This window comes from Panicum virgatum, chromosome 8K (assembly GCF_016808335.1).
Source record: "Panicum virgatum strain AP13 chromosome 8K, P.virgatum_v5, whole genome shotgun sequence".
Taxonomy (NCBI): Eukaryota; Viridiplantae; Streptophyta; class Magnoliopsida; order Poales; family Poaceae; genus Panicum; species Panicum virgatum.
In genome coordinates, this window is record NC_053143.1 from 6,785,960 (window position 1) to 6,807,378 (window position 21,419).

A 21,419-nucleotide genomic window follows, 5' to 3' on the forward strand; every position below is an offset into this window, starting at 1 on the left:
TCAAACATAGGTTCCTATGGATCATGCATCTAGGGTTTTCGATCAACGCCTAGAGAACTTAAATGCAGAAAACCAACTATTACCATACATTAATAAATAGATAGCAGAATGATAATTCGGAAAAATAGTGGATTATGCTCCGGGGCTTGCCTTCTTGGGCACTGTCAGGCAGAAAAGCTTCTGGGGCTTGGCCCAGGTCTTGAGACAAGTTAGTACAGTTCAAGGAGACCTCCTGATCCGCACGAGAGTCCGCGGGCACCAGTTCGTAGTCACCGTCCGCGAGATTAATCGTTTCTATATGCCATGCAAGATTATGAGTTATTCATGGATAACAATTTCTTTCCTTCACTATAAAGTTGTAGTCCAATGAAAGTTAATTTAGTGACGATTTCACTTTTCAATGCATGGGCAAACGTTTATAGAGTAGTAAACATAACTACGTTTGTTCATAAATGGGTGGGGTTTTGGGTTTTCATTTTTAATTTCAACACATAGCATGCTTTCATTCTTTCTTAACAACACAACTACTAAAGAGCTAGTGATGAAACACTAAAGTAACTCAGATCCAAATTTGAACATTCATGGTATAAATTTCAGCATCTACCATAGAGCAAAAACTATAACTATTCATGCAAATGGATTACTCTAGTTGCTTCATCTTTTTGTACAGAATGTTCAACATGGGTTCTGGTGCTGCAAATTTTATGGGAGCAACTTCACAGCATATACTCAGCAATGAAATTTTTCCAGATTTTATACACTTATACAGCAGAGGTGATAAAAAGAATAAAAACAGCAAGCCATTAACAAAGATTAATTCTACATAAAGTTTTACTAAGGATTTGATTCTCAAATTTTTACCAGAGACTAGTCCTGAGTTAAACATACTCCAGAAAAATTTTCATGATTTAACTCACTATGATAATTTAGTTATTCAGTTAACTTAACATGAGTTTGCATAAATTTCTCAAGATGCATTTGACCAGTATTGCATCTGAACTTTTTATCACAGGTAGAACATACTCTAAGCAAGATCATGCCCAAAAATAATGATCAGAAACATTGTAGATTACTCAGAACAAAAATAGTAAATCTAGCCCTAAGATGCTAAGCATGATTATTCGACAAAGCCAAACTCAGTAACTGCAGCTCAAATTTTTTTTGATAGGAACACAAAGCTAAAAAGAGACTCCAGAAATAAATATGGATTTTTCTGAGCATAAGAACTATATATGAGGAATTAAGTTGATTAAACAAGCATAAATCATGGTATATAGCAAATAAACTCTAATAAATCTGAAATTTAGGTATTAATAGTGTTTTAGTTTTACATGCACGCAGTAAAAATTCCAGGGCAAGTTCATGTGCATATTTTCCAGAATTAAATCAAGAAAGCTAACAATAGATTAGAGAATCTTGATTGTTCCAACATGATAACTGTTTTGGGTTGGTGTCATCTTTTCACTGTGATCTTAAAATTCCATTAGTGATAACATATCCAAAAATCAAGGTCATTTGATGAGCAGAACTTCATGAACATGCATAAGGTGGTTTTCTTAATCTTTTCCCTAGATTAAACTCGGTTGAGTTTCTGCAAATGTGAATGTTACAAAATTTGTAGATCTTGTTACAAGGAATCCAAATCAGTTGAGTTTGCATTTTTCCGATTTTTCTGTGATTTATTTCGCATTTTAGGAGTTCACTGGTATACACTGAAAAACTTGCAGAAACACCCTTAAATGAAAAAAAAACAAATTACAACCGGGTCCTTCGCCGGCCTTCTCCGCCGTGGCATCTTGCCGGTGGTGTTCTGCGGTGCAGGGCTTACCGGGGCTGCCACGGGGAGGCGCGTGGGAGAGAAAGGTTCGAGGAACACCTACCCTGGTCGACGTTCGAGCGTTTGGTGCACGGGTTCAAGCTCGTCGGTGTTGATGGCGGGTCGGTTGTTCGGTTCGCCGGCGCTGGAGGCGAAGGAGGGCTCGGGGTAGGGGAACAAGGCGTGCACGAGCACCACGTGAGCTCGTGGATGCTTCTGGGGTAGCTGTCGGGCTCGGTCTCCTTCGGAGCTGGCCGGTCCGCGGTGAGCCCGAGCTCGCCGGCGGCGGCGCAAGAGGGGAACGGCGTCAGGAGGGGGTTTGGGTTCGATTCCGCGCACGTGGAGCGTAACTAGGAGGTGGAGAAGCTTCTGCAGTGGTCGGAGGGGGCAATGTGGGGCTGGGCTAGCCGGCCCGCGCGAGCTGGATCTCGGCGGCCATGGCGGAGCGGCGGGGGGAGGAAGAAGAGGGAGAAGGGGCGCGACTGTGGGGTGCTAGGGGTCTTTATAGGCCAAGGAGCTCCTGGGGGAGGAATGCAGTGACTGGGGGCGGTCGATTTGGCCCTGGGCGACTCGACGGCGAGCGGGCGGAGGAGGCAGCGGCGCGGCGCATGGCGGAGGGTGTCGTGGCGGCACGGGGAGCGGCCTGGGACGCGTGTGCGCGCGAGGAGATGCCAAGGGGCGGGCCAGGTGGCGCTAAACGGTTTCCCCGGGTCCATTTGGCCGTGGGCGCGCGGTGGACGAAGTCCACCGGCGGCGTACGGCGGGCGGCGCGAACAGAGCAGGCCGCGGGAGAGAGATGGAGATAAGGGCATATTTGTGATTTCTGAAAATCCAGGTACCTCTCGGTAAACTAAAATTATCTCCTACTTGGAGGGCTCAAATGGAAAAGTGTTGAATACCATTTTTGCATAACTTTTCAAGATCTACAACTTTTGTGTTATGCAAATTTTCGTTTGAAACTCACATTTTGAACTATTGGTACATTTGCATATTTGCACAAAAGGACTTTAGTTTTATTCAGTTTTTGACTTGATTTTGGCTGAAGTTCAATTGAGCACATGTCAATTGAAACACCTCTCATGAGCCAACAAAAATTTTGTGCACATTTTTGAATTAAATTTTGAGTAGCTTTTCACTCCTTTCTCTTTTTCCTTTAATTTCTTTTGTATGATTTGTATTTTATTTGGTCCTTTCTCTTTGAATTAATTTCTCAAATTTTTATTTTAACTTTAACTAAGGTACATTGATTGTATTTAAAAGTACTGACACCTGAGGTGTCACAGCCGCCATGTCTCCTCCGTCGCACTTATCCGCGCGGCCTATCTCTCGCTCGCTCGCTCACGCTGCTCTGCTCTGCTCTGCCTCGCTCCTTCGTCGCACGCCGCAACTGCGCCCTCAAATCCGCCGCCGTCTCCGCGCTTCAGGCCGGTTCCCCTCGGCCCCAGCACCTCTACCACCCCGCGCACCTTCCCGTCGCTTCGCTCCACCTTGTCGTGCCTCGAAATCGCCTGCCGACGATGAGCCCCGAGTTGCCAACGCCGCCGTGAGCTACTCCCACGGTGAGACCTCACCTCCGGGCTCGTTCTTCTTCGATTGATGGCACAAATAGCATCGTTCGGCTCTCGCGTAGCTCGTGCTCACACTAGATAAACGAGTTCGCCGCTGCCATGACCGGGTTGCGCCGAGTTGTGCCGCCGCCCGCCATGGCCGCTACGCCGGCCAAGCCTGCCTTTGCCGCCACGCCTGCTTGCCTGCGTCGCCACATGTGCGCCGCGCACCGCCCCTGCGCAGCGCCGCCGAGCCGCCTGCTCCGCGTCGCCTCGCCGTCGAGCAGGCCACGGCACGCCACCACGGCTTGCGCCGCCGGTCGCCGCCCCCGTCCCCCCTCCGGCCACCCACACGAGTGCCCGAACCCATGCACGGGTCCACACGAGGAGGAGTTCCCTCGCGGCCGCAGCAGCTCGGCTCACGCGGTGGCGGAGCTCGTCCGCGTCAAAGGCAGGGGAGAGGGAGGAGGACAACAGGGTAGGTGGGTGGGCCCACGGGATTAGACAGACGTGGCACTTTTTGCGATCCATGTAGACAAAACCATCACCGCGTCAGCTCAATACCGCCCAAAATAGAACCAGGGTATGAATTGCTCCGATTTCGGAAGTTCGGGGTCTGATTTAGATGGGTTTACAATTGGGAGTCAAAATTAGACTTTGCGAAGAGTTGGGAAGTCAAAAATGGACTTTTTGCAAAGAAAAAATAGGTCTTGAACTCACGGGATTGTGTACCCCCGCTGACAAGGACGGCAGTGGGAATCACAATCACTGAACGATGAATCCAAACGTTTTTATTGGAATTATTATCGAGCACTCCGCTGTTTTCTTTTTGTACACCTCCCCGTGACTTTTGTTTAATTTATTCCAACCACTCCATTGTGCTAGTACGATCTTGACTCATTCCGTTGGACAAAGAGAAACGCATCTTCCTTGTAACTTGTGCTTTGTTTTGATATATTAATTCATGTAGTACTATCACTTTTTTGGCACACCGAGACCTTATTTATTTAGATGTACCGTGTAAAATTTTTGAAAGAAAATTTTTACACATTTAAAATATTAGTATAAAACTAATCACAAAACTAATTACAGAACTCGTCTGTAAACTACGAGACGAATTTATTAAGTCTAATTAATTCATTATTAGCATATATTTATAGCAATTTATTGTCTAATTATGGTCTAATTATGCTCATTAGATTCGTCTCGTAATTTACGAGCAAACTATGCAGTTAGTTTTTTATTTCGTCTAGATTTAATACTCCATGCATGTGATAATTTTGGAATTTTGAATTTTACATCTAAACAAGGCAGAAGATAGAATAATCTGCTGTAAATGTCTTTTGCAGCCTATCTCTCAAAGTTGGCTCAACATTCAACCTGCTTACAGTCTTTTAGGCTAGTCTCAATAGAAGTTTCATGATATTAAATTCTATGTCACATCATGAATTTTGCTGACATAATAAGGAAAGGGAAAAAGAGAGTTTTATGAGATGTGGGAGGAATTTCATCACCATAAAATCAATCTGATACAGTTATTTAGCTTTTAGTTTAGGTAACCGCATCATGAAAATGAAACTGTTCACTGAGACTACCCTTGTAATACTTGCTCCGAACAATAACGATAGTTACGGGAGTATATTAACCACTGTAGTACTAGCGAGCAGAATTAGAATATCAGATAGTGTAGCATGTCATAGCTAATGACTTTGAAATATGCTTTTCACGTGTTTTCTCATCCATCACTGAAGCAGTCCTTTGGGATGGATTTTTTGGGGGCACAGTAGTGCTGGACCAAACACCAATGCCCTAGCTTTTTGTCTCATTGCAGCACGCCAGCACCGGTCCCTGTGACTAATCAACCCGAGAAAACTACTGCTAGCATGTACGTGCTACAGTACTGATGAAGACTAGCTAGGCTTGAGAGCAACGCCGCTGGCTACCTACCGGATAATCTGATGACGCAATCAGAACTAACCCTAAATTCCACACACACTCTCTCTCAAAAAAAAAGAAGAAAAACTATAAATTAAGAAACTAGTAAAGTCTGGCAAGGGATCTCGCTTGGCTTAGGTTTCGGTGATGAGGACATGTACAAACCCCGACGAGGTCAATCACTCGATACCATTATTCCAGTTATCAGGTTTCCTTCTTTTCCTTTTTGTTTACCTCATTACCCATCTCGGTAAAAGAAAGTTTATTACCACACCGGCACATCTTGACTACAGAGTGGGCGAGCAAAGCTTGGCCTTTTCGTACGCCGTTGTCGGGAGATAATTGCAATGCAAGTTGGTGCAAGCTTTACATGTCACGGTGAGAGAGCAAGCAAGCACAAGCAAGCAGCCGGTCGAGTGCTGAAGCTAGATCTCGATGGGATCCACCCAGGGACACAGCTAGCTCGACTGACTGGATCGTTAAGGGATATCGTATCGTACAAGTCGGCATCGTGAGATTTTATCCATCCCGCGAAGAAAGGGGTTCGATTGGTGATGGGGATTGTGCGGGAGAAAGAAGAAGACAAGAGAGCCGGAGAAGCAGGGACGGTGATGGGTCGAGGCTCGAGCTCCGTGACGCGGTGACGGCTGCTCGTCGCCGGCAGCTGCTGCGGCCTAACCTTTCCGAGGAAAAGGATCCCGCTATCCCAGTGCGCGCTCCAGTCATTCATGCCGCTGATGAAGCTTTTTTTTTTCTTCTCAAGTTACATTTTTTTTGTTCGTTCAAAAAAAAATGTAACTTTGTTTTGCAACAACACGTGATGAGAAAGCAAAGTTGCCTCGTGGGATATATAGGGTGTGCCTGCTTGTTTGCAAGATTTTTTCAATCACTGGTTGCCTCGTGGGTGTTTGAACGCAAACCTGAAACTTTTTCTGTTAGCTATTGTCATGTGGTCACTTTGGACCTCACGCATGCAGAAGTGGAAGGTGCTGTTGAAAGCTACGTACTGATCAAGAACGAACTGGTGAATCAGATCAAGGGGTGGGTGAAGTCTTTTGTGGAGAAGATCCGAAGTAGACCCCCGGAGGACGACTTCCTTTAGTCTGGCTGTGTCTCTCTGTTGCTGGAGGAGTAATTAATTGCAGGTTTCGAGTGTGATCTTTGCGTAGCTGTAGTTTACTACCAAGCTCATCCGTTTCCAAATACTTGTCACTTTTGACCACTTTATTTGTTCCAAAATATTTGGCACTTCACGTTTCCCAAAATATGATTTCCTATTTTGTCCTCACAAGAATATTATAAAAATGTTGTAGAAATACTAAAATGTACTTTTGCAAGGGTATTTTGGTCCTTTAATGCTTAAAAGTTGAACTGTCTTGGTGGTATCCGTGTTTTAGTCAAAATTGCCAAGTACTCCTCCACCTTGGTAAACGAAGTTGTTTTTCGGACATCGACACTGCCTCTAAAAATAATTTTGACCACCATTTTTTTTTTCTGTAAACAATTTATAAAATACAGTAAATATATTTTTGAACGAAACTACATTTCAAGATGAATTTGCTTACATTACATCGCTTTCATATTTTCAAATTAACCTAAAAAATATTTATAATTAAATTTTAAAATATTTGACGCATCCTTTACCGACAAGACGGAGGGAAAACCGAGGTTATTAGTTTATTTTTTTAATCTTTTTCGGTGCTCGCGGAGTAGCTCTCTCCGTAGAAGCTGCGGCTGTGTGACGGGGCCGATCGATACGTCCGGTTGACCACGTCGTCGATGGATCATTGCGCGTGACGGCTGGGTCGTCACGCAGCTGCGGTGACGGAGCGGGGAGCGGGGAGCTCAGCTCACAGTCCTAGGTCGGTCAAGTCGCGCCGTTGACCGGCGAGATCGCGGTCAAGAGTCAAACCCGTGTTGCACTGTAGTACCCCTACTCGACGATAACAGAAGCTGGCTGCTGCCAGCGTTCATGTAGTACACTCGCGACAACAGAAGGAAAGTGAAGGGATCAGAGCCGGCCGGACAGAAATGGTGTGAAAAAGGCAACCGAGCGGCGAGCCGAGGGCACGACCGCACGCTGGCTGCTACGCAAGGATGGGTGGATGGATCGATCCACCGGAGCGCCGCAGGTGGGGAGGGAGACGGGTTCCGGCCTGGTTGGTTGGGGTTCCGGGTTGACCCGGTCCTGCGCGTGTACGTACCACTAGGAGGGGACTCGACTCATTCAGCTGCTGACCCCTTCAACGACGCGGCCACGGCCTGAGTGCCCAGCCCTGAGGAGGGGCAGCTTCCTGCTCGCCCAATCACCCACCGCACCGGCTTCTCTTCGAGGCAGCCAGGCAGCTGGCCCGGCCATTTTCCCCTCCGGACCCTTCGTTTCATTTTTAATTATACCTCCCTGCCCTGCCACACGCATGCTGCGTGCCGATCGATCATGCGGATCTGGAAAGGAAAAGAAAAGAGGGGCGCTTCAGGGGACAAAATAATTGGCCGACACATTTTATATGCGCGCAGAAACATTCCTCCACGATCCAGCAGTAAGATTCGGCTGCCCCTCGGCAAAACCATATCCCTGCCCGGCTGCCCCTGCCCCCCGTTATTCTACTCCCGTCCCCAGACGGCCAGACCTCACCAGGGTTTACCTTTTCGGCGAAATTTCTCAGAATTTTCGGTGAAAATTTCGTTTTCGCTAGTAGCCGGGAAGTGAAATTTCGGTTTTTTTCAGTATTTTTCGTTTTGAATTTGTAAAATTCAAAAAAATTTATAAAAAATTAGGGAAAAATATGATAAAAAACTAGGTGTTTTTCTGAGCTCATTAGTGTCATGCATGATCAAAACATGGAGATTTAGTCAGTCAAATAATTTTTTTCCCACAGGTAGTAGAACAGCTCGGTGCGGCGTCGTGACAACTCGAAAAACTTTGAACACGAAAGTTGTTCGTCATTTAAAACTCTATAACATTGGTTTTGGGCAAAAGTTCATTTAAACCACGGTTTACAATTTATAACCAATTCACATGAATTGATAACCAATTCAAATCATGTTTGTCCTAGATTTAAAACAACTTTCAATTAGATCAACCAATATCTCTGAAATTTTATAGGCATATCCGCAATAACAAGAATAATAAAAGTCTAGCTGAGGCCTATGACAAGACTTTTAATTGGTAGTTTTTGAAATAATTAAATAACTTTCAAACCATTGCTCAAATGAAAAAGTTTCTAAAACAAAAGTTGTAGATCTCGAAAAAATGAACAAAGTTGGTATTCAAAAGTTTTTCATTTGACCTCGGAAACAGTAGGAAAATCACAACTGACATTATTTTCCGGTCGAAAATCACCGAATTTCGGTCGAAATCACCGAAATTTCGGTCGGAATTCATGGAATTTCGTTTTTGAATTTGAATTCTCTTTCCGTTCGGAATTAGCGAATTTCGGCGAAATTTCGACCGAAATTTCGTTTCCGGCAGTTGGCGGGATTCGGAAAAAAAACAAAAAAAGTAAACCCTGGACCTTACCAACCCAGTGTGCACTGCAGACAGACATCCCCACGTGCGCCGCGGCAGCCGGCGCGTCACCAAACCCGTTCACGGCACATGATGATCATGATGATGGTAACGAAACCAAAAACCACTCGCCACAACGGTGCACGCGGCGGGCCCTGTTTACGGCCCACAGTTTGGCCCGCCTGGGCTCGGCATGGAAATCATACCAGCAACGAAACGTGCGCGGGTACACCGTACACCCATCAAGAACCATTCACCACCCCCAACACTGTAATCAAGCCAATCGCATCTCCGCGAGGCTCCACCGACGGAACCGCACGAGGCTCTCTCACGTCTCACGTGACGTCACACCGAGGCCAACCACACCAGCGGCGGCGTCATCCTGGCGGCGGCGGCGTCCGTCGCCTGCGCGTACAGGGAGTTGTGCCGCAGGATCAGCTTCAGGCCCTTGGCGGCCTCCGCCGCGGCGGCGGGCCGCCTCTTCCTCGCCTGGAGGTGTTGGTGGTGGTGGCTGTTGTAGTAGTCCTCGGCCAGCGCCGCCGCGTCCAGGCGCGACCATGCCGGGCCCCGCGGCGCGCTCGCCGCCCACATGAACCGCCCCGAGCAAGGGTTCATCAGGGACTCGCGGAACTCCCTCGCCCCCTCGCAGACCACGCCCTGCCAACCAAAAAAAAAAAGAGTTCAGATACTACAAAACAAAATGCCACCTGCTAAATTCGAATGCAAACGGGCAAACATGGTTGTTACCTCTGCCATGGCTTTGATCTTGAGCGCCACGCTGTTGGACAGGACGACGACGTTGTGGTCGCCGCCCCGGAGCTTGGTCAGCAGGAGCGCGCAGTCGAGGACGCGGTCCTCGGGTTTCGGGGAGACGATGTCCGCGAGCTCGAAGCCCCTCGGGGAGAACAAGCCTCTCGGGGTGAGCAGTGCCATCGGGTTGAAGGAGCCGGAGCCGACCTTGATTTCTTCGTCGATGCGCTGCGCTGCGGGGGTGGCGGGCGGGGTCGGCGCGACGGGGAGCATCTCGGACGAGCTCTGGACGTGGATCCACCAGCTCTCGGTCGCCATGCACTCCTCGATCCACTGGAGCGTGGAGGTCGCCTTGGTGGACCGCCTGAACAGGCCCGCACGATGCTTCATGGAATCCAGCTCCCTGATCACTGTGGAGAGAATAGAAACAGCTTAAGTGCTTAAAGCTGTGCAGACGGCGCAAGTAATGCGGTTAGCAACTACAAGTAGCACAAGCTAACAGCAGCACGCTGCAGGCAATGCAAACGTCACAGGCAAGATGGATTAAGCCAATTAGTACTTTAGTTAGCACCACAAGTAGCATAGGCAAACAGAAGCACACAATGCAAACATCAGTGGCAAGATCAAGCATTCAGGGATTATAAGTACGAAGCATCATTTAACAGCCTAACAGGGCAGATTAAAATGATAAAATGACAGAGGCAAGCAGTCCTTCAGTTGAGAGCATTATAGCATATGATGGACGTTTTGACAGACTCTGCATAGAGCCGATGCAGGTACTGTTTAGGTTATATAGCAGAAAAGTGTACATAATAATGATATACAAAAGAATCATGTATTCAGATAACATTTACATTTTACTAACAGCACATCTGTATGGCGTGATTTGAGCAAGCAAGCATATAACAGTATGTTAGGATCATATGGTAATGATGTTGTTCAAACTTCACAGATTCAGTAAATGACAATTGACAACATGATAGAATGACAGTTCAAACATATTATATTTGCTCTTAACTTACCAATCCTTGGTATGAACAGATGAGTTCCTTTTATGCCTTTTAACAGCATAATAGACTTCATAGATTCATCATCGAGAAGGCTGTCTGTGTTAGGCACCATGGTCCAGGCTTTCATCCCTTGTTCAGCTCTACCAGATTCTTGGTTATTCTGCTGTCCAGCATAAAGATCGGCTCATGTTAGTTGCCTTATTAGAAGGAAAGATATTACAATGAAGAATACCAATATAATCTTTGCAAAGACTTACTGCAATATTGTTAAGTTTATCTTCCAATTTGATCACCAAGTCACCAACAGCGATGTCAGCTGGCCTAGCAACAACACAGTTACAGTCAACCGAACTAGCAGGCCTCAAAGGAGAATTTGACAGAAGAGTCTGGAAGGGGATCCTATCAGCAGCCCTTTTCTTTGTCATTGTACTTTCTACTTGTGCACAGTTTTCAGACATATCCCTTGTTTTCCGAGCTGCAGATGATAGTGGTGTCAGGTTCTCCTTGTCAGAGCAGAATGCTTCCTGATCTTGATCTGAATCGACAATGAGGTTCTTGGGAAGACACTTCCTTGCTTTCATGCCTCCTGAAGATACAGGGGTCAAATTCTCCTTATCTGAATAGAAAACATCATAATCTACAGTGTGCAATTTTTCAGACTTTGTTTTCTCCTTGTTTGAAGTGTTCTTTGCTGAGACTGAATTATCCATCCTTGACCCAAGAACTCTCCTAACAATGGGCTTTACCTTAGAAGCAAGAGTCACATTCTCCTTGTCTGAGAACAGATCTTCCTGCTTCACAGGGGAGATAGCCTCATAATTTCCAGGAGCCAGCACTGAGTTTTCCCTATCAGGAAAGATGTCATCTTTGAATTCCAGATGTGAAATGGGCATACACTCTGTCTCACACTTCTGCAATTTTTTATCAACTGGAGTTAGCGGGCTAAGATTCTCAGAGACAGGTTCATTTTTCATCTGATTTCCAGCTTTCAGCATGGAGTTCTCATTTTCTGGAAGGTGGTCATGATCTAAATTCAGAGGGGAAATGGAATCCATCAACTCTTGGGAAATGGTAGGCTTCAGACCTATGTGGCTCCTCTCCATTAATATGTTACCTGATACATTGGGGGTGATATTCTCCTTGTCCACTGGACTGATTTCTTCACTTTCTTCAATTTCTTCAGAATCGAAATTGTCAAATAGATTCCCACAATTTGTGCTGCGAAGCTGATAGTTCTCAGAATTCTCAGCAATCTTATTTGCCACCATATTCTCCTTGTTTGAGATACTTCCCTCCAAGTTAAGGTGGACCAAACCATCTTGCTTCATGTCTGGTGTTACAAGAAATTCTGGAACAGGCTCGGATTCTTCACTAACAGCAGCAGCATTCCATTGTGGAATTTCTTTTTCTGCAAAGGCATCATCTTTGAGACGCGAAGGGAGAGCAGAATCAAACAAGCCATGTCTCTTCTGCAACTTCGCATCAACTGAATCTTGTGGGACATAATTCTCAGTGTTTGGCTCTTCCTTATTTCCCTCCATGGTAATTCTGGCTGGGGGATTCATATGGTCCTTAACTTCTGCAATCATCTCTTCCATTTCTTCAGCCCTTTCATATTCAGAAATACCAAATAAAGCTACGCAGGCAGCACACTCTGCCCCGCAGCTCTGAGAACATACAAGAATCTCATTTTTCTCTCCTTTCTGAACGCTATAGCTCAGAGCATTGCTTCTGTCGCTGCTCCTGCCAGTGTCAATACGAAGTGATTTAACTGACTTTAACTTGGACCTCTTGGACACTAGGTCTGACTGGGCTGGTCTTCCAGCAATTGGCAATGCAGCTGGCATTTGCTGTATGATAAGAGAGCCAAAAGACTGCGAAATTGGATTCTTGTCGACTAACTTATCCTCTGCCACTCCTTCAATGTTCTCATGAAATTGGGAAAGCGAAGATTCTTCCACAGAAAAGGAATGATCAAAGTCAGGTAATGGTGGTGCTGATGGGATCACTTCAGCTGGAAAAGCAATTTCTTCTAACATAACTTGTTGACTTGTCTCCTGTATATTAGCTCAGAAAGTTAACATTTATACCATAAACTGGAATCCCAACAATGAATCAGAAAATGAAAAGAAAAATGGAGCAATAGAACTCAAGCAAACAGCTAAAGACAAGAAACATAATGATGCGCAAGTTTAAACCAATGCTATTAGCAATTTGACCATACAACTTTTTTACAATTGGAATTGATATATATTGTCAAACTCATTGCACAGTTTGCGCTAAAGAAATCTGTAGCATTTTAATTTAATTAGAAAAGGCATCAGTTGGCACCTTGAGGTTTGCAGTGGCAAGCTACAAAATTAATGAACTTAACAATGCAGTTCTACAGATAGCAATGAGAATTTCAACAAATTAAGTTGCTACATAATTTGTTTACGTGTCTCCTGTATATTAGATCAGACAGTTAACATTCATACCAGAAACTGGAATCCCAAAAATCAATCAGAAAAGGAAAAGAAAATGGATCAGTAGAACTCAAGTAAACAGTTAAAAGACAAGAAACATAACAAAAAATAGCTTCACCTAAAGAGATTAAGACACAACAAATGAAGTGCAAGTTTAAACCAATGCTATTAGCAATTTTACCATACAAAGTTTTTACAAGTGGAATTGATATACTTTGTCAAACTCATCGCACAGTTTGTGCTAAAAAAAAAATCTGTAGCATCTTAATTTAACTAGAAAAGGCATCAGTTGACACCTTGTGATTTGCAGTGGCAGGCTACAAAATTAATAAACTTAACAATGCAGTTCTACAGGTAGCAATAAACATTTCATCAAACATTTTTTTTCCGTACTAAGTAATACTACTGATTCACTGGTAACAGACCTGATAGGCCCTCATGTCTGCTGAATCCCTCTGCTCAGGAGCCACCAACTGGCTGCTGGCCTCCTGCACATTTCATCAAACATTTAGAACATAATCAATGAATGAACAGCAGGTGCCAAAACATAACAAGGGGTTTTCCGCGATCATAAAGGAGAATTTGCTAGTTGCTACCTGACAAGCATGGGGCTCCTCTTTGTCCTCAGGCAGCACCGGCATGTACGGCGCATCCTCCATCTCAAGCGCCTCGCGCAGCGACAGCCAGAGCAGCCTGTACTCCCTCTTGGAGGCGCCGAGCCGCAGCGTGTCACCGGCGGCCAGATCCACCGGCGTGTGCGGCGGGATCCGCCGGCCCGACACCCATGTCCCGTGCACTGCATCGAAGCAGAGCCCCACAACGATGGGGAAATGGCGTGTTAACTCCCGGGAATAGTAGGACGCTATATTTCCGCAGGAAATCCCGACGGGGGAAATGAAATCTCAGCAGCTAACAAGGCATAGCGTCGATCGCATCGCGAGATTACCGAAGTGAAATGAGAGGGCAAAACCCCAGTAAAATTACCCCCAAATCGCATACGCTACAGTTAAACGAACACGAATCTGATTCACAAAATCCGAAGCCTCCTGCCACGCCCACGCGCGGCGATCACGAGCGCATCCATCGCACGACACGCACGCGGATGATGGGGGAAAAATCAGAAACGCACGGCGCGGCGGGTGCGGGCGTCTCACCGGAGCGGAGGTCGGTGACGGTGATCCGGCGCTGGCGGCGGCGGGCCCGGAGCTGGAGATGGAAGCGGCTGACGCTGGGGTGGTCGACGAGCACGTGGCAGTCGGGGTGCCGCCCCACCGTCACCGGCGGGTCCTCCTCCTCCTCTTCGTCCCCGTCCCCCTCCCCGCCGCGCGGCGCCGCCTCCCCCGCGGGGGGCGCGTTGAGGAAGATGTGCTTGAACACGACGCCGGCCTTGGACACCGCGAACGCCGCGATCGGGGCGTCCCCGTCCGCCGCCGCCATCTCGGGCTCGCTCGCTGCGACGCTCTCTGTGTTGCTCTGGTGGCTGGTGCGGGTGCGGGTGCGGGCGAGGGAGCAGGGCGGGACCGGATCGGATCTCTGGTTGGAGCCTGGGGAGCGGGGGGCGAGGTATTCAAATGCGGCGAGGGGGGGATGAGGCGGCGGCGGAGGAGAGACGTTGGAGCAGGGGGATCCGCGGGCGGCGGGTTGGAATTTGGAAGCTTCGGCCGTCGGGCATCGGCGTCGCAACGGCTAGAAATCGGAAGCGGCGGCGGCGTGTCCCATAGACCAGCTTTAGCAGCAGCCAGTCACAAAAACTGCAGGAGAGGTCCAAGCAAGCAGCAACCATACTCGTTCTTGTTTTTTTTTCTTAGCTGATGACAAAGGCTCCAAGCTAGTCTTGCTATTATGATTTGTGTTTTTATTCATTTATTTTTTCTTTCTTTCCTCTATTTTCTATTTTTTCTTTCCCTTTTATAATTCTCTATTCCGATTGATGGTCCGTCGGTATAACGGCTTTTACTGACTCAGTCGGTGTAGCAGGGCTATGCTATAGTGTGAAGTGTGAGACCACCCTCAAAAGAAAAAAAAACACTTAACACTTTAAGTGGTAAAGTTGCGAAGTAAGTCAATTTTAACAACGATAATTTTGTGAAATCTAATGTTTGCGATGACAAAAATCCAAATTTTTCAGACACGTGCCTAATGGGCTTTGGCACGCAGCTGGGGCCGGAGTTCGGGGCACGCTGGTGAATGTGCCTATGACTCCAGGCGACAAAGATGGCCACTGCAGCCGCTGACTGACAGGTCGAAGCTGGAGGTGCCGCTCCAGACAAAACTAGAGTCCTATGTGCAAAATGGGGCAAACTGCCCTTTGCCGTTGGGGTCGCCGGACCCCGACGAAATCTATCAAATCGAAAGGAAAGTATTTTTCAGCACTGTTTACATATGTATATGACCCTGGTGTTTAATGGAGCCGACCCCGACAGTTTCGTGTTCTGGCTTCGCGCCCTAGTGCAAATATTCACATCGCGATTATTAATCGCAATCAAAATCACGAGGTTACACGCAAATATGTAGGTACCTATATGTAAAAGTTTGAATCCCGATTCAAGGTAGGGGTTAATTGATAAAGTCATATGTAACTCTTTTGGATCACGATGAACTAACTAGAGGCTGTTCCGCAAAACCATTAGAATAGAGGCCGGCGGCACGGCATCCGGGGAGTGCGCACCAAGCAAGCGACGACACCCTTTCCATATCAGCCCATAGCACTCCGCAGGCTTGGCAGGTTGAAATTATGCCAGACCTGGAGCTGCCTGGGCCTTTGGGTTAGGCCTTTTTATGCTCCCATTGATGTATGGTCATGGTAAGAATGCAATGGGTCATTTCTGTAGAGTACATGGTCACAAAAAGGGAACATACTGAACAAGAAGAAACATGGTGGCATGGTAAATGGAGACTGATTTTGTGGGTTCTTGGTTCAAAGCACTAGCAGCGACAGAAATGGCTATTTCATTTTCCTCTAAGATTCTTTTCTTCGGTGCAAGCACACACTTGTTGCGTTCTTCGCTTTTATCAGTTGACTACTTGAGAGTTATATGAAGAGAACTATTGTCAGCCCGATTCTCCTCAAGTAGCACAATTTGTGAAGCATAATAGAGATTTTTAAGAATGCCTGAACAAGAAAAACATCACACGACACATGAAATAAAACACTCTGCAAGTTATTCATTCAGACTTCAGAACATAAATTACTAAGAGCTGGTCCTTAAGTTTCCTCTAAGATATGCATCCCGGATCCCCTGTAGCTTGGCAGCCACCTCCTGCATGTTCATGCGCTCGTTGGGTGATGTCTTGGTGCAGCTGAGCCCAATGCTCAGCACTGACTGAAGAGTCTGTGCCCTACTATCCCTGATGGTCATTGTAATGTCCTCTCTCTGCTCTAGCTCCTGAAGCAGCTGTGGGTCAACAATATGGAACACATTATCAGGGAAGTTGATCTTTGTTAACTTTGCAATGGTCATCCCATCCTTGAACATGTCATCTGTCGGGCTCCTTCGGATGAATATCTCAAGGAGAACAACTCCGAAGCTGTATACATCCGCCACAGTGGAAACCTGACCACCCGCAGCATATTCTATACATTGCATGTCGGGAAGTTAATTTAGTTATAGTAAATGTAAAATTTGTAGTATTTAGTTTGTAAACACAAAGTGAACAGTAGGGACAATACCTGGAGCAATGTATCCAATGGTTCCCTTGATTGCGAGTGAAGAAGTGGAAGTTGAGTCAACAAGAGATGGTGATGTTGTATCAAATTTGAACCTTGCTAGCCCAAAGTCTCCAACATGTGCTACCATATCATCATCTAGAAGAATGTTGCTAGGTTTCAGATCACAATGTATAATGGTTCCTTGGTGGTGATGGTGTAGATACGCCAAAGCTTCTGATACATCCACCATGATGCTTAACCTTTGAACTAGTGGAATAAAATATGAAGAACCTTCGCTGTCTGGAGTCGAGTACAGTAAATTATGCAGGTCTCCTCGTGGCATGAACTCATACACTAAGGCTTTGAAATCATTTCCATTAGGATCAATGCTTGAGCATGCAGTTAGGATAGGAACTAGATTGCGATGCCGCACATTTCTCAAAGCATTACATTCTGCGATGAAACTTTTTTGTGCTCCTCTTGTCTCTAGACTGAAAACTTTGATAGCCACCGGTTTTCCATCATGAAACAGTTGTGCTCGATAAACAGAGCCGTATGTTCCCTGGCCAATTAGATTGGAGGTTGCGAAGCCCTCTGTTGCTCTGGCAAGATCACTATGAGAAATTTTGGGGAACTCTCTCCCAAAAGAGGGTAAAGAAATATCCTTTGCTTTCTGTTTTTGCCTCTGGAATGACAAAACAGAAATGGCCACCACAAGTAACAGTAGTATGATGGGATGACTACTTTCAGTAAAATTGATAGCTTGTGCTTAGATGAATCCAAATGCATGACAGGACATGGAAGCAGGTGTAACTCCAGCGGTCCACCACAAAGCCCCTGATTGCCATTAATCAGCACTGAAGTTGCATTATTCTTGAATATCCCTTTTGTTGGGACCTCACCTTTAAGATTGTTGAATGACAAATCTAGTTGCTCAAGAACTTGCAGGTTTCCAAGTGATGGAGGTATTGACCCACTTAAGTTGTTATGAGACAAGTTGAGCATTTTTAGGCTACTTATGTTGCCAAGCGAAGTTGGGATGCTTCCCTTGAAAAGATTATTGCCCAGCTCGATATCTTCCAAACTTTCACAATCACCCAAAGAGCTAGGAAGTTCTCCAGACAGATTATTTGATGCAATTGCTAAATATGTGAGTTGTTTAGCATTCCCAATATCAGCGTGTAGTGCACCATGTAGGTTGTTGAAGGATAAGCTAATTCTTACTAGTGTTGGAATTGCGAAGATTTCTTTAGGTATACTGCCACGAAGATTGTTGGAAGAAATGCTGAATGTCCCAAGCATTTGGAGCTTTCCCAGGTCCGGCGGTATATATCCATTTAATTGGTTCGAATCTAGATAGAGGACTACCAATTGAGATAGATTTGAAAAGGATGATGGAATGAGCCCTGTAAAGAAATTGTCGTTTAACGATACCCTTTGCAGACTGTTGAGAGTCCCAAACCATTCTGGAAGCATACCCGTAAAATTATTCACATCCAGTGCAAAAGCGATTAGGTTGCGAAGGTTCGCTATTCCAGAAGGGAAGTCCCCGGACAGTTGGTTTCCTCCCATGTATAGATACTGGAGCTGACCGGAAAAGTTACCTACAGAATTCGGCACTTGTCCTGCTAAACGATTACCTGCTAGTGAAAATAAACTTAGCTCAGTGCAATTGGCTAAGCTGTCCATAAATCTCCAGTCTTGCTTGCTACTTGCTTGGAGTTCATTGAACTCAAGGTTTAGCCAAGTCAGTCCAGAAAGTCTGCCCATGGAGCTAGGCACCACCCCAGTGAACTTATTCCTTGACATATCAATTCTGTTCAGCTGGGAAGCGTTTGTTAATGAAGATGGCACGTGCCCATGAAACAAGTTGCCGCCTATCAGAAACAACTGAAGATTGGGCAGAGAGGTGCCAACACTGGATGGTATAACTCCGGAAAAATTGTTGAAAGCAATGGAAAAGAGAACTAGATTAGAAAGATTCAGGATGGGTTGTGGAAACCGGCCTGACAGTTTATTGGGACCCACGAGAAGGACTTCCAACCCTAGCAAATTTGCAACCTGGTCTGGGATGCTCCCCTCGATGTTATTCATTGCACAACTAAACTCCATTAGCGTTGTGATATTACCAAGAGAAGCAGGGACCGTTCCAGTAAGGTTATTTGCGCTAAGTCGAAGAACTTCAAGGCGACTAGGCAAATCTTCTTGAATCTCTCCAGTTACTTGGTTCCCATCCATGGATAGCCACTTGAGATTCGTGCAGTTTGCAAGGGCAGGTATTTTTCCATGCAGCGTGTTATTATCCAGATCGAGTGCTTGAAGGTGACGCAGGTGACCAAGAGACATAGGGATCTCTCCCAGAAATGAATTAGCCGACAGGACTAGGACTTCCAGGAATGTTAGGTTTCCAAGTGAAGGAGAGATTTGCCCTACTAGACCTTGGTTTGTAAGATTAAGATAAGTGACACGACTTTGTTTCTTGACCGAATAACACTGGACACCTTTCCAAGTGCAGAAATGGGTGCTGTCATTCCAGGACATCAGAGCTTGTTGTGGGTCATGACTTATTTGCTTCTTAAAATCTAGTAGTGAGAACATATCTGTGTAGTTTCCAATGGAGGAGCAGATGACAGCTTGCATGCAGCACGCCAGGAACGCAAAGGAAAACTGTCCCATTGCAGTAAGCTTCATGGCGAGTTTTCCTATCATGATTATGTGCAGAAAAAAAGATGGAAATTTCAGGTAAGAGTAGTCGATTAATATGTAAATACGGAGAAGAAAAGATATGCTAATCTTATCCATTTATGTTCACTCGTATAATCGTACGGTGATCAAAATAGGAAGTACCTAGACTGAAGTACTTGGTGGTACAAAAATATGAGACCAAGTACCAAAAAGTAGCACTGAATACTAATTTAATTTAGTTTTTCTAAATATCTTCCATTGATCAATGGTCCAAAAAAAATTCAGGGCAAAAAGTAGTTGAAAGTACTTATTGGTACTTTACAATTATTTTAACAGAGCACTAATTATAAAAAAAATAACTCATACCATTAGAAATTATAAGATGATCTAACGACAGTCTACACTAAACTAAGGAGACCATACCAAATACAGTTATTAAATAAGAATTTCAGAATTAAAAACTATGAAAACGTAGTATTTTATTTCAAGAAGAGATTTTGGAATCAAAATACTTAAATAAGAAGTCCATGCATGTAAAACGCAGTTAGTTAGGGCCAAATTCAAATAAAAAGTGCAAAGAAGTTATTAGTTTGAATTCCATACAAATGGTAAAAGTAAAAGTAGTACAATACATAAATACAATATTTCAAGTAAAATTGAATTAATTAATAGCTAGTGTCAAAACGAAAAATGCAAAGCGAAAGGTTGTGTAGTCTAGTGGTTACAAGAGTCTTAGGGGTTGTTTGGTTCCACAGGCTAAACTTTAGACCATGTCACATCAAAAAAAATCTTAGCATTTAGAAGTCTTAAATGAAGTCTAATTACGAAACTGATTGCAGAACCTTGGAGCTAAACTATGAGACAAATCTAATGAGGTTTGGTAATCCATAATTAACGAATAGTTACTGTAGCAAATTATGGATTAATTAGGCTCATTAGATCCGTCTCGCGAATTAGCACACATCTATCAAAAAATTTTATAAACAAATTTTATTTGATACTTCTAAATAGTAAGATTCTTTTTGATGTGATAGGGGCTAAAAAAAAGTTGCTGGAAACAAACAGCACCTTAGAAGCACCTCAGGTCCTGCTTTCGACTCTTTGTAGAAGTGAATATTTTGGGACTTGACCGAGTCAAATTAAAGAGTGTTGTGATGAATGGAAACATGACGGACAAAATGTAAACACGCAGCTGGATCTCCCTCTCAATATTTCTAGCAAACCCCCCCCCCCCCCCCCCCCCCCCCCCACGATTAGCAGACGAGTAGACGACCTCTCGCTCTTCTACTTGTCAGCTTCAGCATGCTATAGGTATAGTTTATTGCTTGGGGGCAGGACATGATGGATTGCCACATGAATGAGGGCTTGAACAAGAGAGGGACGATGCATTCGTGCATACCTCTCTTGGTGGTATGCGCTTGATTGATGAAGTCGTCCGATGATGGCAGAGATCAGACCGCCGAGGTATGTAGCAACGAACAACGATAGATCGACGGCGCCCACACGCACACCCTTACTCTAAATTGTACTGGTTTTTGTTTCACCAGATCAAGTGATCGAAAACAGCAGGGAGGAGGATCGGAGGTCGCTGTGTCATCTACTCATCTGCCATCAACGATGCATTTGTTTGATCTTTATAAAGAAGAAACGAGGAGAACAGGAGGAGGAGATGGCCACCCATGTTGACCTGGGGTCAAGCCACTAAAGCGTGGTCATGCGTCCACCAAAAAATGCATCGCACCTTGTGACTTGTGAGCTATACAATCGTGACCCGTTCGGCATGGCGGCCACCTGTTCGTGAATCGTGAATTCGTGACCCGTCAGTCCGTCAATGAAAAGATAAAAGGCCAAAGCAACCGATGAGGTGGCAGGGGCGGAGGACCCGGTATGGCGAGATATGGCGGTCGCCATACCTTGATTTTTCTGCGAGAACCCTATATCTTGAACTGTACTTTCTGTCAGCCGCCATTAGAGATCCGATCCTGACCTGAGCGCCAGGAAAATAGACGCACGGAGGAAGAAGAAGCCACATCGGGCTAGATTACTGAGGTCGA

General features: G+C 45.4%; 1 protein-coding gene and 1 pseudogene across 2 annotated transcripts; both read right to left on the reverse strand.

Annotated features, from left to right (window-relative positions):
* Positions 1-8,886: 8,886 nt before the first annotated feature.
* Positions 8,887-14,727, reverse strand: LOC120643752 (FHA domain-containing protein PS1-like). 2 transcript variants are annotated; one of them, XM_039920225.1, is made up of 7 exons: positions 14,186-14,727; positions 13,628-13,827; positions 13,457-13,519; positions 10,824-12,623; positions 10,579-10,726; positions 9,554-9,966; positions 8,887-9,463 (listed from the first exon to the last, which is right to left on the reverse strand). In XM_039920225.1, the coding sequence occupies exons 1-7, from the start codon at positions 14,466-14,468 to the stop codon at positions 9,152-9,154; spliced, it is 3,219 nt and encodes a 1,072-aa protein (XP_039776159.1). In that variant the 5' UTR covers positions 14,469-14,727; the 3' UTR covers positions 8,887-9,151. The 2 variants fall into 2 exon arrangements, with proteins under 2 accessions (XP_039776159.1, XP_039776158.1); XM_039920224.1 differs by having other exon boundaries at positions 10,579-10,729.
* Positions 14,728-16,110: 1,383 nt separating this feature from the next.
* Positions 16,111-21,082, reverse strand: LOC120643754 (annotated as a pseudogene).
* Positions 21,083-21,419: the final 337 nt, after the last annotated feature.